Raw genomic sequence first — 14,039 nt, 5'->3', positions numbered from 1 at the left:
TTTATAAATCCGGCTTGACTGTTTTTGTGCATTTTCCGAAGCGGGGTAAATTGCGAATTAGTCTGCCGAATTAAATTTTAACGAAAGGAGTTAAAAAAGAGGAGGCGCGGCGGGACAAATAGGTGCTTTAATTAGTGTCATGACGTCCATCTTCTATCCATTAGTATAAATACAGCATTGATCGACATGATAACGATATCATCATAGTTGTCGGCGATATGGTTGGCAGGATACTTAGCGGGGGCTGGACCAAATCACACAGGTCACCATATCCAACAAAATCATGTCATTTTTGCAATTTGGCAAGTATAATAGTACCGCCCCATCCTGAAGATGAAGGCAAAGTGGAGCAACCATCATCACAAGGCTCTCAGTCATTACCTCTGAGCTCAGGATCAGAATCAAATTGGTTTTGTTCACGATGCCAATGCTGGAATCGATATGATGAAAAGGAAGAAGGAGGTATGAAATCATGGGAAAGTACAATGGCAGATGAAAGTATTCATAATGTTCGATATACGAGCACATTCAATTCTCTCATTCGAGATCCAATCGATCGCAAATCGATCTTTTGTCATGCCTGCCAGACCAATCAAACGCTTGTTCTTTCCATGATATCGAATTACGATGAAGACACAAGAGGATCACACAACGAACAGAGATTCAAAAGATGGAGGGATGATTTGGAGAAGCGATATCCTCCCATTTGTGCGGAATGCAGAGATGAAGTAGAAGATCGATTAAGAAAAGCAGATAAACTTGCTCGTGCGCTGATCTGGAACAATCTCTTGCAAAGACAACATTCTCGAAAGGCATCACAGCCTGCTTCAATCGCCTCACTGAGGTTTGATTCGGAAATTGCCGCCCAAGCAGCACCAAAAAGGGATCTGCGCAACGTCAACGCTCCAACGAAGATTGGTTGGTTGTGGTACATTGAAGCATTCGCATTTTTGTCCGCCTGGATGAGCGAGGTGCTTCTTTTAGCTTGTGTATTTGAGGGATCGTCTTTCTTGGACTTACCGACACGAATTTCAGCGATAGTAGTTCTATACTGGTGGAAATGGGACCCAAGTGTTCCTCGACAGGTGAAAACTGCTGTCTCTAATCCAGGTACCACTCAAATCAAGGTCGATGGCTTGGGAAGGTGGGAAACAGCGCAGGAAGCTACGCTGGTAATTCGAATGCTTCACTCTTGTCAACTTTATTTCTTGCAGCAAAAGTACCAGGTCTGGATCTCAACTGCATTTGTGCTCGCTCAAGCTATAATCTCTGTTGTTGGATACAGAGCGATCAAGATTCACTTACCGCCTCGAGTATCACTGAAGAGTAGGCATTCTACCCAGTCTTTGCAAGTGCAAAAAGGTGGTCCTGATTTGATGCACCTTTCCCTTCAAGACGAAAAGCCGGGTGATCAACAAGATCTATTGGCTGATCACAATGCTCAACCAAATGAAGATGATCATGAAGAGGAAAATGTAGATGATTCTATGGACTGGTCTCCTACATTACCCGCTAGTAACTTTTCTAACAAGAACTCTCAATCCTTCACTTTTGGACCGAGAAGATTTTTCGAACCTGTCAATGATACTGGACTGGAAGATTTGCTTAGAAGAAATTTGGGATTACGGGATTCTGAAAAGGATGATCGAGTGCCAATGGATTTAGACGTGCCCATTGACAATTCGCACAGGTTGCGCAGAATGCAAGATCATCTTGTTCACCTCGCAATCGCCGTTCTGATCGCAGTAGTTTTCATTGCCGTATCTTTTCAGCAACAGAAAGCTCAAGAGTTGCTTCAATCATCTTTTCTAGAACCATTACGGCAGTGGTGGTCTTCCGCTTTTGCCCTTGCTCGTCAACGAACTGATCATCAAGCTCTCTGGAGGCCTTCCTTTCAAGAAGTTCCGAATGCTGGATGATGTCACCTCTCCTGTATCATCATCACTCAAATTGACACATTTGTACTACTACGCACATGTAATGTTATAGCACATATCAATTCTAACTTCTCTCGCTTTGATCTGTCATGAAATAAGATAATAAATTACTGTAGATTGAAAACAAAAAAGGAAGAAAGCTCGAACTTATTGCTGGATTTGAGCACCTTCATCGGCCGAACGTTGTTTCAACACCAATTCTTTTCCATTTGTTGCACGACGCCAAACATCACGAACGTCTTCAACAATCGTTTCAACGTGACTGGTAGCGTCCAAGCTTCTTGTGATAAAGATGTTATCGGCCTCTCCTTGTTCAACGGGTTCCTCCAAAGAAGAGATGGAAACAAATTTATCGTAAATTGGTCCCAAGAGGTCCAAACCGGGACGCAATTCAAGTTCTGGTGTAGAAGTCTCCACAATTGTTGAAACTTGAGCAATATACACATCACGAGCACATACATTGTGAGCACCGGAAACCTCTGCAATGTAGATGTCATGCTTGCGTCCGACTTGATTTTGAGGAATGATTAGTTGAACTGAATCGGTATTGTCTGTGTTTGGAATAGGATGTTTGAGGATGCAGATCGCACGAACAACTTTACCTGTCTCACGAACTTTTTCCTTCTTGTTTGCTCCTTGCCCTCCTACATTCTCGCGGAAGTAGCTTGGATCTCCGATCAACATATCGGCCTTCACAGTTTCATCGCCTGAGCGAACACCGACGAATTTTCCTGTTTCCTCATCGAGCACGATCTCATCGATCTGCTTGTCCAGCATGTAGGTACCTCCATAGATAGCACTGAGACGTGCAAATCCTTGGGGCAATTCACCCATACCGTAAAGAGGGTAGATATATGGTGACTTTCCATATCGGGCCATAGAAGAGGTGTAAAGAATGATGCGGTCGTATGTTTCACGAGCAGGTCTTTGCATGTAAGATTCATCCAAGTACAGTGCCATCGCATGTCCGATGAAATCTCTCGTTCCACCTTCGAGCTTGAAATAGTCGTAGATCTTTGTCATTGGTGTGGTATCCAAATCGAATCCTTGATGTGTTGCTGGATCATCATCTTTCCAATTTTGAATGAATTCAAAGAATTGCTTTGCACGTCTTTTTTCGAACAATCCCATCAAAGAACTACGAACGGCTTCCATTTCTGTTGAAGGTACTTTTGCGATCCTGCCATCACGAAAGACATAAGATGATGCGATTTGCTTGAATTCCAAATAACGTGTAACATCCGTATGAACTAACATCTTTGTCAATTCACCGTTTGCCATCATGAATTTAGGAATCAAATCAACTGCATAATCACGATCACGACCGATATCGGTTGGTGGCTCTTTGCCTGGACGGAACTTTTCGTATAATTGTGTCAAATTCAAAGAAGCACCCGATCCACCATAATAAGGGTTTCTGTCCATGTGTAAAACCTTTTTTCCGTCTACTGATAAAAGAGCGGACAAGACACATTCTGTCAAACCCGTTCCGAGAATGATTGCATCATAGTGTTCATCCATTTTCGTGAAAGGCGATCAAAGTCGAAGGTTGGATGATAGCGATGGAAGCAAGATTGACGTTCATTATCAAAGAGGGGTCGATATTTTCACTTTTGAGCACGGCCCACAACCAAGTTACCCTTTCGTTTTGCCTTGGCGCATGTAGAGTGTACGACGACGCAGCGCACGCGCTCTGCTTGAGAGACTAACACAATTAACACTTGTCATCCAGCGAACAGAAAAATCAATGCTTAACCGGGCTGGAGGGGAAAATGTATGCGTGGGGCTTAGTCAGCATCCTGCCATCATCCCGATTTAATCTGGAAGATTCTTATGAGACCTTGTGAGAGTTGCGTTGACTAAGAAGCTATAAATAGCTGTTCATCGAATCCATAAGTTTCTTAGACTTTATATTTAGCTATTCCCTCGGTAGAACATTATTCTTCTTCTTCGCTTTAATGGTCACTATATGTTCAAGCGGGAAGGAGATTTAATTTATAAAAGACTATTCGATTGATATAATATGTCTATAGTTGCTTAACATGATCTTCGTATCCATTATAGAAAGAAGAAGTAGAATTTAAGCGGATTAAAGATCTTCATCTGTACACACTATTGTTGTGCACTGCAAATTCCGCGCGGATCGAGAGTACAACGGTATTGGTGCTGTAGAATGAAACGTGTATAGAGAAGCAAAAAGCCGCTCATTTTATGCCGACGGCACACGTTTTTAGGCACAGGGGCGTTGTACTTTCAAGTGCCCAATACAAAAAAAAGTGGAAGTTTTGTATTCCAAAAAAGACGCTAGTAACCTGACAGTAGTAGCGATTAAAGATGCCAATATCCGACGGCTAAAGAGAGAGGAAAATACATACAAACGGAAGCGAATCGCAGGCTGACACTTTTCACTGGCATGATAGGAAATAACACTGCATGACACAGCAATTTAAGCACCGAAAAGAGAGGGGGGCTAAAGAAGAGTTATAGTAGGGCAAGGCGTGAAATGCATAAATGCAGTGCATTACAACAACCACATGGAGAAAATAATAAAAAAGGTGCAAGTACAATCAACTTCTTTCAACTTCTTTCACCACCATCATACTCTGCGAGTAAGGTAAACAATCAAATAACAAACAATAATAATGTCAAACCAAAACTATTACGGAGGACCACCACAAGGAGGACCACCTCAACAAGGATACGTGAGTGTGCTTTCTTTTAACCCACCAAATGATCATTCACTGACACTTTTTTCCCTTTGTTCTCATACAGTATCCACCTCAACAAGGTGGCTATGGAGGTGCTCCACCACAACAAGGTTATTACGGTCAACCACCAATGCAACAACAGGATATGTCTGGCTTGCAAGCTAAACAAGCATCCGCTCGTGAAAAGCACGGTTGCTGTGGACCATGTGTTGCATGCTGTTTGGGTGCTTGTGCTTGTTGTTGTTTGGAAGATATCATGTGTGCAGGTGAGTAAGAGCAGTAGGATTCAAAGTTATCAGTTTGCTGACTCGTTCTTCGATCTACCTTTTCTTTTTCACAACAGAATGTCTCGACTGTTTATTCTAAGCGTTCTTTCTCTCGCATGTAAAGGAACTTCTCAATCATATCCTTCTAATTTTTGATCATCATTGTTGCAATATCCAGTTCATTCAGTTCCGTACTTGGCTGTGTAGAAATTGCGGTCTGACGACATGCTCACATCTGATGAGAAAAAAGTGTTAGAAGGCACTGACTTTGCAGATGGCAAGGGGCTACCTTCATCTTGACAAGACATATGTCTGGGGAAAGGAGGCAGTGTTGAATCGTAGCCCGGGTTCACAAGGAAGGCGTCCTGTGAAGGCGCTTTTGTCATTAATTTCGGCTGAAGGATCTTAACAAACCTCCGCCGAAATCTGGAGCAAATGGTCACGTTCTGTACAGAACCGTGTCCCACGAAAAAAATGATGATTAAGCTCTCGTCCTAGAACTGAAACATTCTTGTTGCCACGAGAAGTGTCGAGTTTAGAAAGGAGTGTATGAGCAAGGGCTTGTCAATCCTTTCGAAAAGCTCCTCTGACAGGCGGAAAGGGGGTTCACGTATAATCAAGTCATTTATGACACGCTCGCTTGGTTCCACTTTTGCGATCGTGACCAATGATATATAGACACATATTACGGGACGCTTATACACGATTTGAAGTTTTTTGATGATCAATTATTATCAGAATGAGCATAAGCAACAGCGACAGAAAGAATGACAGCAGATGTATCGTAATCTAGGGAAGTTTGGTGTGATTGTGACAATCGAAAGTGATGGATTAAAAACCTTGTCACGCCGTGCCCGTACATACGAAACAGCAGTCTCTGATATCTGGTGCATATCGTTTTTTTGGTGTGGCTGTAGAGTTGTAAGATTGACTGTCAGCTTGAACAGCACCATGATAATCGAAAGTGCAATGGTCAGGTGCTCCGAAAATAAAAATTCCATTTTCGCAATGAAAGGAGAAGACAGATCAGCTTTGATAGCAAAGCTGTCAGTCTTATGAACATCCAGCAATTACCTGAGAGACTGTAAGAAAAGAGCTGAACGAAGCTATGAGCAAGATGATGGCCGGATATGAATGCATTACGATGTCGTTCGTGTTCGACGGAAAAAAAGTATTGCGATGATGTATCGGGAATAAAAAGCAAAGGGGATGAGACAAAAGTATCCAAGAAAGGTAGATATCAATCAGTGTCAAGCTGGGAGAAAGCAATGCGATAAGTAACGTAGTGCAGATCATTTCAAACGGTCAAGATATGGGAATAATACGAGAAAATCGATTTCCTGAACTTAATTACGATTGACCATTTCCCTTTACGGTTTCCTTTTTCAGAAGGCGAAAATGATATTTGATTATTTGTTTAGAAAGTATGAAAGTGGTTTCCGTGCGTTGAGATTCGCCTTGACTCCTTTGAACGATCCAAAAGACGTTGTGATTCCCCACTTACGTTGACAGGTTCGTTCATACGGATGACTAAGCCAGATCCTCCTTTTGCTTTTTGACTGCCTCTGTGAATGTTTTGTGCATGAAGGCATCCTACTAGCGTGTGCTGGATATACATTACGCGGCGCCAGTAAAAAGATACAATTTTGACACACAGAGGTAAAGCCTAAAAGAGAGCCGAACATACAAATTGCTGTAAAAAAGTCTATTGAAAAGGCAAGATGTTTTGATACAGTTTTGATTTTATTTTTCTTGCATCCAAATACACTTCCATCTCCATACAACATCTTCGTGCGTTTTGAATTGGAGCTTGAAAGCAATTTCAATACAAACGCGGGACAAAGGTGTATACAATCACATACAAACATTCACTTATCCTTTTTGACACAATTCTCCGACCACTCAACGGGAATACGACCATTGATCAGGCCAATTAGGGTGAGTAGATCTTTACAGTGTGTATGTTGAGCGTGTAGATTGGCAATGTCATACACACGCAGACACCTTCTCGCTTCTATTCTTTACACCTTTCCTGTCGATTGTGAAGGAAGAGAATCAAAGTCATCTATTTCAATCATGTTTCGGTGCTCAGGCTTGCATGCATGTACTCTACCTGAACAGAACGACATCTGTCGTGTCAAAGGTACAAACTTCAATCTCTGACTCGGATGCTGTCATGGGTGCAAGGTTGAATCTAGCAACCTTTCTTCTTTACGAAATGCCAATCATGACCATCTGTATGCGGTGATCCAATTACATGAATGCACAGAAGTAGGCATGAATCCCTTTCCTTATTGCCTCACGCGCCTCTCTCTCCCTTTGCCAAATTAACACGGGCGAACAGAGTTAGGAACATCTAATCAAACGCGTTTTCATGCAAGATCAACACTTCCTTGTTTTTGTTGTTGTTGTTCTTTCCCAATGATGACGATGAAAAAGGTACTAATCTAAACCATTCTTACACGTCCAGAATTGAAAATGGAACAACAATGGAATCCTATGGGTGGCTTTCAGCCTCAACAACAACAACAACCTCAACAGCATAACACTGCAAATCAAACTGCATGGCCGAATCAATCAGATCAAGAGAATGCTCTCGCTCGTGTACATGTAAGTAAATGAAGATGTTGATGGGCTGGGACGAGGTCGTGAGTGCTTTCAGAACACATGCCTTCCTTTTTCATCCGTCCGTGCCTTTTTGTCATCACCACTTCCATGACTGTGGATTGACCCAGAGTGCATCCTTCTCGCTCTTTCCTACGGCAGATGATTCAAGCAGCTCAAAAGCTGTCAAGCTCGCTTCGAAGTGCTGCAACACAATGTGACAATTTCATCAAAACATTGACCGGACAACCAAATGCAGCAGCAAATGCTTTTGCCAATAATGTAGGAACCGATTTCCTTACGCTTGCAAGTGGGAATTTGGGAGCTCAAAGTTTAGCTGCAGCTGCAGCGGCGGCAGGAGCGAGTGGACAACAAGGCATGCCGACCAATACGATGGGAACGCCAGGTAGAAAATCAATCTCGAAAGAAGAACGACGAATGCTGAAAAAACAAAGGAAAGCAAACCGTGATCCAAATGCACCCAAAAGACCACCTAGCGCTTACCTGCTTTTCCAAAACGAAATTCGTGAGGACATGCGTCAACAATTCAAAGAGCTTTCGTATTCCGACGTTCTGGGAAAGATTAGTGAAGCATGGAAGAACCTTACAGACGAGCAAAGAAAGGTGAGTAGATGAGTAGATGGTGCCAAACGAGAACCGTAAATTGACGCGATCTCTTTTTGCTCCCCTTCCCTCAGGTCTATAATGACCGTACGATGGATCATATGGCACGATGGAATCAAAGCCGACGTTTACAACAGCAACAGCAAAATCAATTCTCCGATGAGAATTACCAAGACACAGTCGATCCTTCCATAGCAGGGCAAGACTTCTCAAACGGATTGCTCAATGTCGGCAATCCAGCCACCCTTAACACAGCAAGTCAAAGTCGTAAAGGAGGTGAAAAGAAACGTTCAAGAAAAGCATAAGGGATATTCACTTCTCTCTCTCACAGTAACAATCTTGTAATCTGAACTTGTACAATTGTATCTAGTATGAAATGGACAATGTAGTATACGATTCTCAATCACACATTCTCTCACAGAAAGGGCGATCAAGCATAATTGCAGAATTTTTGGTGCATGACGTCTTTTAATTTGTCAAAGCTTTCAGGATGGCATCTTGACATTCGGTTGTGGTTGCCTTTCCGTGCAAATCAGGTGTGAGGTATTTACCTTCGCGAATGACTTGATCAACAGCTGCATAAATTTTAAGAGCTGGATCAGTGTATCCCATGTATTCTAACAACAAAGCGGCTGAACGAATGGAAGCGATTGGGTTTGCCTTGTTTTGTCCTGCGATATCAGGGGCAGATCCATGAACGGGTTCACCCATGAAGAAGTTATCACCTGCGTTGACACTGCTAACAACACCCAAAGAACCCACCAAAGCGGCAGCACCATCGGAAATGATATCACCGTAAAGGTTAGGAGCAACAACTACATCGAAAACGTGAGGTTCGCGGAAAAGGCGGTATACCATTGAATCAACCAATTGTTCGTCCATGCTGATACCCTCAAAGCGTCCTGGACCTCCTTTGCTCTTTTGATCATCTTCAAAGACTGATCTTACCGAAGTTCTGAAAAGGCCATCTGTTACGGAAAGAACGTTGGACTTATGACAGACTGTCACTTTTGCCTTTCCAGTCTCTTGAGCGGCAATACCTGCCTTGACACGCATTTGTTGACGTGCAAGAGCGACTTCGAATGCCTTTTTACCGATTCTAGAAGATGCATGTTGACTGATTTGTCGAATAGCTGTTGCTACAGGTCCGTTTCCGCTTCCTTTTTGATCCAATTGTTCTTTTTTGATGTACAGGCATTCTGTGTTTTCCCGAACAATAACCAAATCAACCCATTTGTCATCATCTTTTGTACCATGAACACCAATCACAGGTCGAATGTTAGCATACAAATCCAACTCTTTACGTAAACGAACGATTGGACTTGAATAACCCTCAACTTTATGCGAAGGACTGCTAACGCTACCAAACATTGCACCATCGCAATCATTTTTGAGTGATTGAATGGTAGCATCTGGCAATGCTGTGCCATGCTTTTGAAAATATTCAAATCCAGCATCCAAATGAACGAATTCAAATTTGGGCGCTCCAGGTGTTGATTGAAGAACACGGGCTGCACAAGGTAACACTTCTCTTCCGATTCCATCAGCTGGAATCATTCCAAGTTTGAGTGCTTGTCCGGCACTGGACATGATCTTTTGTGCGGTGTTTGTCATGTTTTTTGTAGGTTTAGGATGGTATGGTATGGTGAAAGGAGTAAGAGGTCGAGGCTTGTGCATGGGAAGAAGCAATCTGAAAAAGCTGGCCTTTTGCAACAGCAGCCCAGTCAAATCTCTCCCCCCTCCCTGTTAAAACGCGCCTGCACTTTTCACTTCTTCCTTTTTTTTAGTTCACTTTCTACACTGCTACTCTGCATATCTTTTTTATCGGCTAATCTTATCGGAGCGAATCAATCGGGCGATTCGGGATTTCAATATTGTACAAAAAATGATATTGGTTACTATACAAAAATACATGACGATTCATCAAATCATACACATCAGATCGTGACGACGATATGATTCATCAATCTCTCCGAAATCGGGATAAAATGGCACTAAGCCATCTTGTGCTCCCATATAATTGGTATTGTAAATTCGACAAAAAGGTTCACGAACCTTACGTGCAGGGTGGAACAAACCTTGCAACGAATAATTGAGTAAAACTCCAGGTCCTAAAGCGATTCGCATAGATTCAATTGCATCCATCACTGCTCCAATCACATGAGGACTTTGTTCAAATACGTTTGGATGCAATAGGTTCAAGAAATGCAAAAGAGCATCTTCTCTTCCTAAACCTGAAACACCCAAAGCCAAATGTTTGACAACCGTTGCTGCTGTTTGACGATGAACAGCATCTCGTTCGGTCAATGCATCTTCCAAGATACCCACTAAACTGTACACGTAATCTTTGTTCATATCTGCAACGTATTCTGTCAAAAAGCTCAACGCTTTCAATGCTCCTGTTCGCACGTTCAATTCAGCAGTTCTGTATTCGTTCAGAATTGCCGGAATGCACGTATACGGTCCACAAGTTTCTGCAACAATGGCGACTGCAACAGTTGAACAAACTCGACTTTGTCGTTCTTGAACACGTAAATTGGTCAATAAAACTTGCAAAACATCTTGTGGTCCTAAAGCACGGGCAATATAACCAAACGAGTTGACTGCAGCTCTTCGAATAGCCTTCTTGTGTGCTTTAAGCAAATCCAAAAGCTCAAAACAAATTCTCATCCATTCACGGGGATTGACGAATTCTGCTCCTCTATCTGCAATCCGTCCGATCAAGTTGATAGATGCCTCTTGTACCTTTTCGTGTCTATTACGTAGAATGGGAGTCATTCGAGGCAATAAATCTTGAATTTTTGGATTCATCTGTTTCATTCCCATCACATTCGCGATTGCAGTCTCGGCAGTGATGATACTTGCCAGTGCTTCGGGGAATTCTTCTCCCAATTGCTCGAATAACACTAAACCCATTTTCGACAAAAGTTCTTCTTCCTCGCATTGTCGAATGAGAACAGCAAGCTTTGTCGTAAGATCTGCGGCTTGTTGTCTTGTCTTTGCATTCTTGTGATTGAGTCGCCAAAGGATGATGGATACAATCTGTTGCAAGTATGGTTTCACACGCATGCCAAGAGCATTGATGATGATGCCGAAACCGTTTAGCATGATCTGATCTTCTTGCGTTTGTTCTTGGAAGGCGTAAATCATTCCATCGATCAACAACACCTCAAGTCGCTCATCAATATCTGCTGCGCCGAGCTTTTCAATCACATTGGAGATTGTCTCCATCACCATCTTGCGGAATGGCTCATTCTCGTCTTTGAGCTCGTTGACAATTCTCGATACAACTTCACTTACACCAACTTTCTCACTCAAGCCGACAGTCGTTTCCACTACTTGTTTGTAGTTGCGACGATCGAGTGCCATTCGCCTTACCCAGAAATGCTTGAAGAATTCCGGGATCAATTCTTCTTTCAAGAATGCTCCAGTGACCCCATCCGTTGCCGCACATTGTTTGACAACCTTCAAAACAATCTTTTTCATTTCCTCATCTGCCGTTTGGAATTCTCGAATGAGAGTTGGCGTAACTTCTTTGACAAAGTATAAAGTACTGTCGGAATCCATTAGCGGGATAATGAATCCGATTGCTTTCAAAAATGCTGCAAGACCTTTTCCGCGGTGTTGTCTTGTACCGATCCAAAGAGGTTTCAAGACTTCCTCAAAGCTTTCGATACCGTACGGAGCAGCTGCTTCGGCTAAAGCTGAAAGTGCCAATGCGGTCATCGTCTTTACCTTTTGTTGTTCGTCTGACAGTCCATTTGCAACACAATCGACAAGGTTTTTCAAATGAGGTAAAATTGCACATCCCATCATAATCGCAATCTGTTGAACGATACGAATACCAGTGTGCCGGGCTTGCCAGCTCTTCTTTGAACGACAGACAGCCCGCAAGAAGGGCAAAAGGGCCGGAATGCCAAGAGCAGATGCAACGACTGAGAATGCTCGAGCTGTCGTATTGCGTACATATTCGTCTACGTGGTCAATATCAGGTCGCATAGTTGAAATCATATGTGCCAAACCGGCAGCTTTGGAAAGATTGCTAATGATTTCACGTCCTTCGATACGCGCATAGTAGTCCTCATCGATCAAGAGAGGTTCAATGACGACGAGGATTCGATGTACGTATGGTCGAACAAGATCATCCAATTTGTACAAGATCCGATCGATTACCTTGACCAGTAAATGTCGTTCTTGATCTTCCAGTGTACGTTCCATCAACAGAGGCAGAATGTTGTCAAAAAGCGGACCAGCACCAAAATCTCTTGCTTTATCACTTATTTGACGTAAAGCAGTCTTACGCATGGGAGGCGTACCATTCTTAATCTTGAGTAAGAGACGCATAATCTTTCGCTCTTTGAGCTCGTCAAGTGACAATTCGTCCTCATCATCGCCTCCGAGAATCTTCTTGAAATGAGTTTGATCTTCTGCTTTAAAGTATGCCAACTGACCAACACCAGGAATATCGGTAGGCAGATCAGGTACCATCTCTCCAACAGCTGCACGTGCAGAGGCTTCATCTTGCATCATGAACCCACCATTGTTTACAGGAGTGGCCATCAATTTATGAGCAGCTGAACGTATTGGAGCATATCCCTCGGGTGGCTGTACGATCACATATCCTTCTGAAGGAAGCAGTTGATCCAGTTCTTCGTCACTCAAGAATCGATTGCGTGGATCGACAAGGAATGATCCATCCATGCCAGGGGCTGTTTTCTGTGAGGAAGATGATTCTGGTGCAGCAGTGGGGGTTTGATCCCATCTTGACTTCTTGGATTCTTCTGCGGTTGTGTCCCCCGCTGCTGTTGGTGTTTCATCCCATCTCGATCTTCGCTTACGTGGTGTGGCATCAGTGGCGGCCTCAGTGCTCGTCGTTGCTTTTTCTGAATCACTAGACTCTGAAGGTGCTCCTACATCCCATCGTCTCTTTCGACCTACTCTTGGTGTTGCGTCAGGTGCAGTCTGTGCCTCGCTTCTCGGTACTATGATGGTATCGTCACCATCTTGATCACCTGACTGTAGCTTTTCTTGTGCTTCCCGTTCTTTGGATTCTATTAGTCGTCTGACACGTTCTTCCTCCCTCTCAATTTCTGCTCTTCTCATCGCTTCTTTGTATCCACCTTCTTCTCCTTCAGTGGCTTCGCCCGAGAAAGCATCAGTTGTGCTCTCGGGGCCAATGTCGCGATTGAATCGCCTTAGGTGATAATCGCTTTGTCTGTTAGCAATCTGACGAGATTTTGAACGATCTGCTAGTGGGTCCTCCTCTTCATCTGCAAATTCGTGCAATAAATGCTTTGGCGCACCAAAAGCATCCAAAGGATTCTTTGTAGCCCTTCCATTGTGCTCATCATCACTGTCATCGTCATCTTCATCCATTGCCGGTAATTCTGTCACATAATCGGATTTCTTTCTGCCGCCGTATAAATCTTCATCGTATCCGGCTGATTTATCTCCCAAAGCAATTTTATCTTTTGTTTGAGCTGCCCTGACTGCTTGATCAGCTTGACGGGCAGCTTGTAGCCTTTTGATCTCATCAGCTTCCGTCACCATGCTGGCTGGATGATCATCAAAAGCAACAAGATGGCAAAGGACGCTGGAGAAGAAAGAGCCCATTAACATATGACAGTGTGTATTAGCTTGCTTATAATTTTGTATTTAATTTGGCTATTCACTTGTATTTTTATTACAAACACGTGTATTTACACTTGATTCCATTGAATATGAATATAATTTGGCTGAGTGCATTTGCTGAGCTTGATTTGAATTTCATCCATCGCGCAGCATTGATCGCCACCAAAAAGGTAGATAGCATCCAGCCAAATCACAAGATAGGCGAGGCTGTCCTGCTATCGATCAAAGGATTTGGATGAAGTATACATCTTCGTCTTATTGCCACTTCG

General features: G+C 43.1%; 5 protein-coding genes across 5 annotated transcripts; 2 read left to right on the top strand and 3 right to left on the bottom strand.

The window, feature by feature from the left end:
• Positions 1-218: 218 nt before the first annotated feature.
• On the top strand, positions 219-1,919 carry FA14DRAFT_176374 (uncharacterized protein; the record flags this gene model as incomplete). The annotated part of the gene is made up of 1 exon (XM_025500667.1): positions 219-1,919. One exon carries the CDS (start codon positions 219-221, stop codon positions 1,917-1,919), a length of 1,701 nt encoding a protein of 566 aa, XP_025357372.1.
• An 82-nt stretch (positions 1,920-2,001) lies between these two features.
• Positions 2,002-3,835, bottom strand: FA14DRAFT_9651 (rab GTPase activator). Its single transcript, XM_025503130.1, has one exon. The coding sequence runs from the start codon at positions 3,456-3,458 to the stop codon at positions 2,085-2,087; it is 1,374 nt and encodes a 457-aa protein (XP_025357371.1). The 5' UTR covers positions 3,459-3,835; the 3' UTR covers positions 2,002-2,084.
• Positions 3,836-7,406: 3,571 nt separating this feature from the next.
• Positions 7,407-8,526, top strand: FA14DRAFT_9579 (uncharacterized protein). The gene is made up of 3 exons (XM_025503123.1): positions 7,407-7,521; positions 7,647-8,139; positions 8,214-8,526. Exons 1-3 carry the CDS (start codon positions 7,502-7,504, stop codon positions 8,442-8,444), a joined length of 744 nt encoding a protein of 247 aa, XP_025357370.1. The 5' UTR covers positions 7,407-7,501; the 3' UTR covers positions 8,445-8,526.
• Positions 8,418-9,893, bottom strand: FA14DRAFT_159283 (putative LYS12-homo-isocitrate dehydrogenase). The gene has a single exon (XM_025498139.1). It carries the CDS (start codon positions 9,751-9,753, stop codon positions 8,608-8,610), a length of 1,146 nt encoding a protein of 381 aa, XP_025357369.1. The 5' UTR covers positions 9,754-9,893; the 3' UTR covers positions 8,418-8,607.
• Positions 9,894-9,989: 96 nt separating this feature from the next.
• Positions 9,990-13,763, bottom strand: FA14DRAFT_159282 (putative splicing factor 3b subunit 1). The gene has a single exon (XM_025498138.1). It carries the CDS (start codon positions 13,756-13,758, stop codon positions 10,063-10,065), a length of 3,696 nt encoding a protein of 1,231 aa, XP_025357368.1. The 5' UTR covers positions 13,759-13,763; the 3' UTR covers positions 9,990-10,062.
• Between the last annotated feature and the right edge of the window lie 276 nt (positions 13,764-14,039).

This window comes from Meira miltonrushii (assembly GCF_003144205.1).
Source record: "Meira miltonrushii strain MCA 3882 unplaced genomic scaffold FA14scaffold_1, whole genome shotgun sequence".
In the NCBI taxonomy this organism is placed as follows: Eukaryota; Fungi; Basidiomycota; class Exobasidiomycetes; order Exobasidiales; family Brachybasidiaceae; genus Meira; species Meira miltonrushii.
This window is presented reverse-complemented; position numbering and strand designations above follow the sequence as displayed.

What these genes read in the sequence shown, in the direction of transcription:
- FA14DRAFT_159283 (XM_025498139.1), bottom strand. Translation starts at nt 9,753, where the DNA reads ATGACAAACACCGCACAAAAGATCATGTCCAGTGCCGGACAAGCACTC.
- FA14DRAFT_9651 (XM_025503130.1), bottom strand. Translation starts at nt 3,458, where the DNA reads ATGGATGAACACTATGATGCAATCATTCTCGGAACGGGTTTGACAGAA.
- FA14DRAFT_9579 (XM_025503123.1), top strand. Translation starts at nt 7,502, where the DNA reads ATGCTCTCGCTCGTGTACAT. An exon ending in ATGCTCTCGCTCGTGTACAT is followed by an intron (nt 7,522 to 7,646) that starts GTAAGTAAATGA and finishes GGATTGACCCAG; the next exon opens with AGTGCATCCTTCTCGCTCTT. An exon ending in TTACAGACGAGCAAAGAAAG is followed by an intron (nt 8,140 to 8,213) that starts GTGAGTAGATGA and finishes CCCTTCCCTCAG; the next exon opens with GTCTATAATGACCGTACGAT.
- FA14DRAFT_159282 (XM_025498138.1), bottom strand. Translation starts at nt 13,758, where the DNA reads ATGTTAATGGGCTCTTTCTTCTCCAGCGTCCTTTGCCATCTTGTTGCT.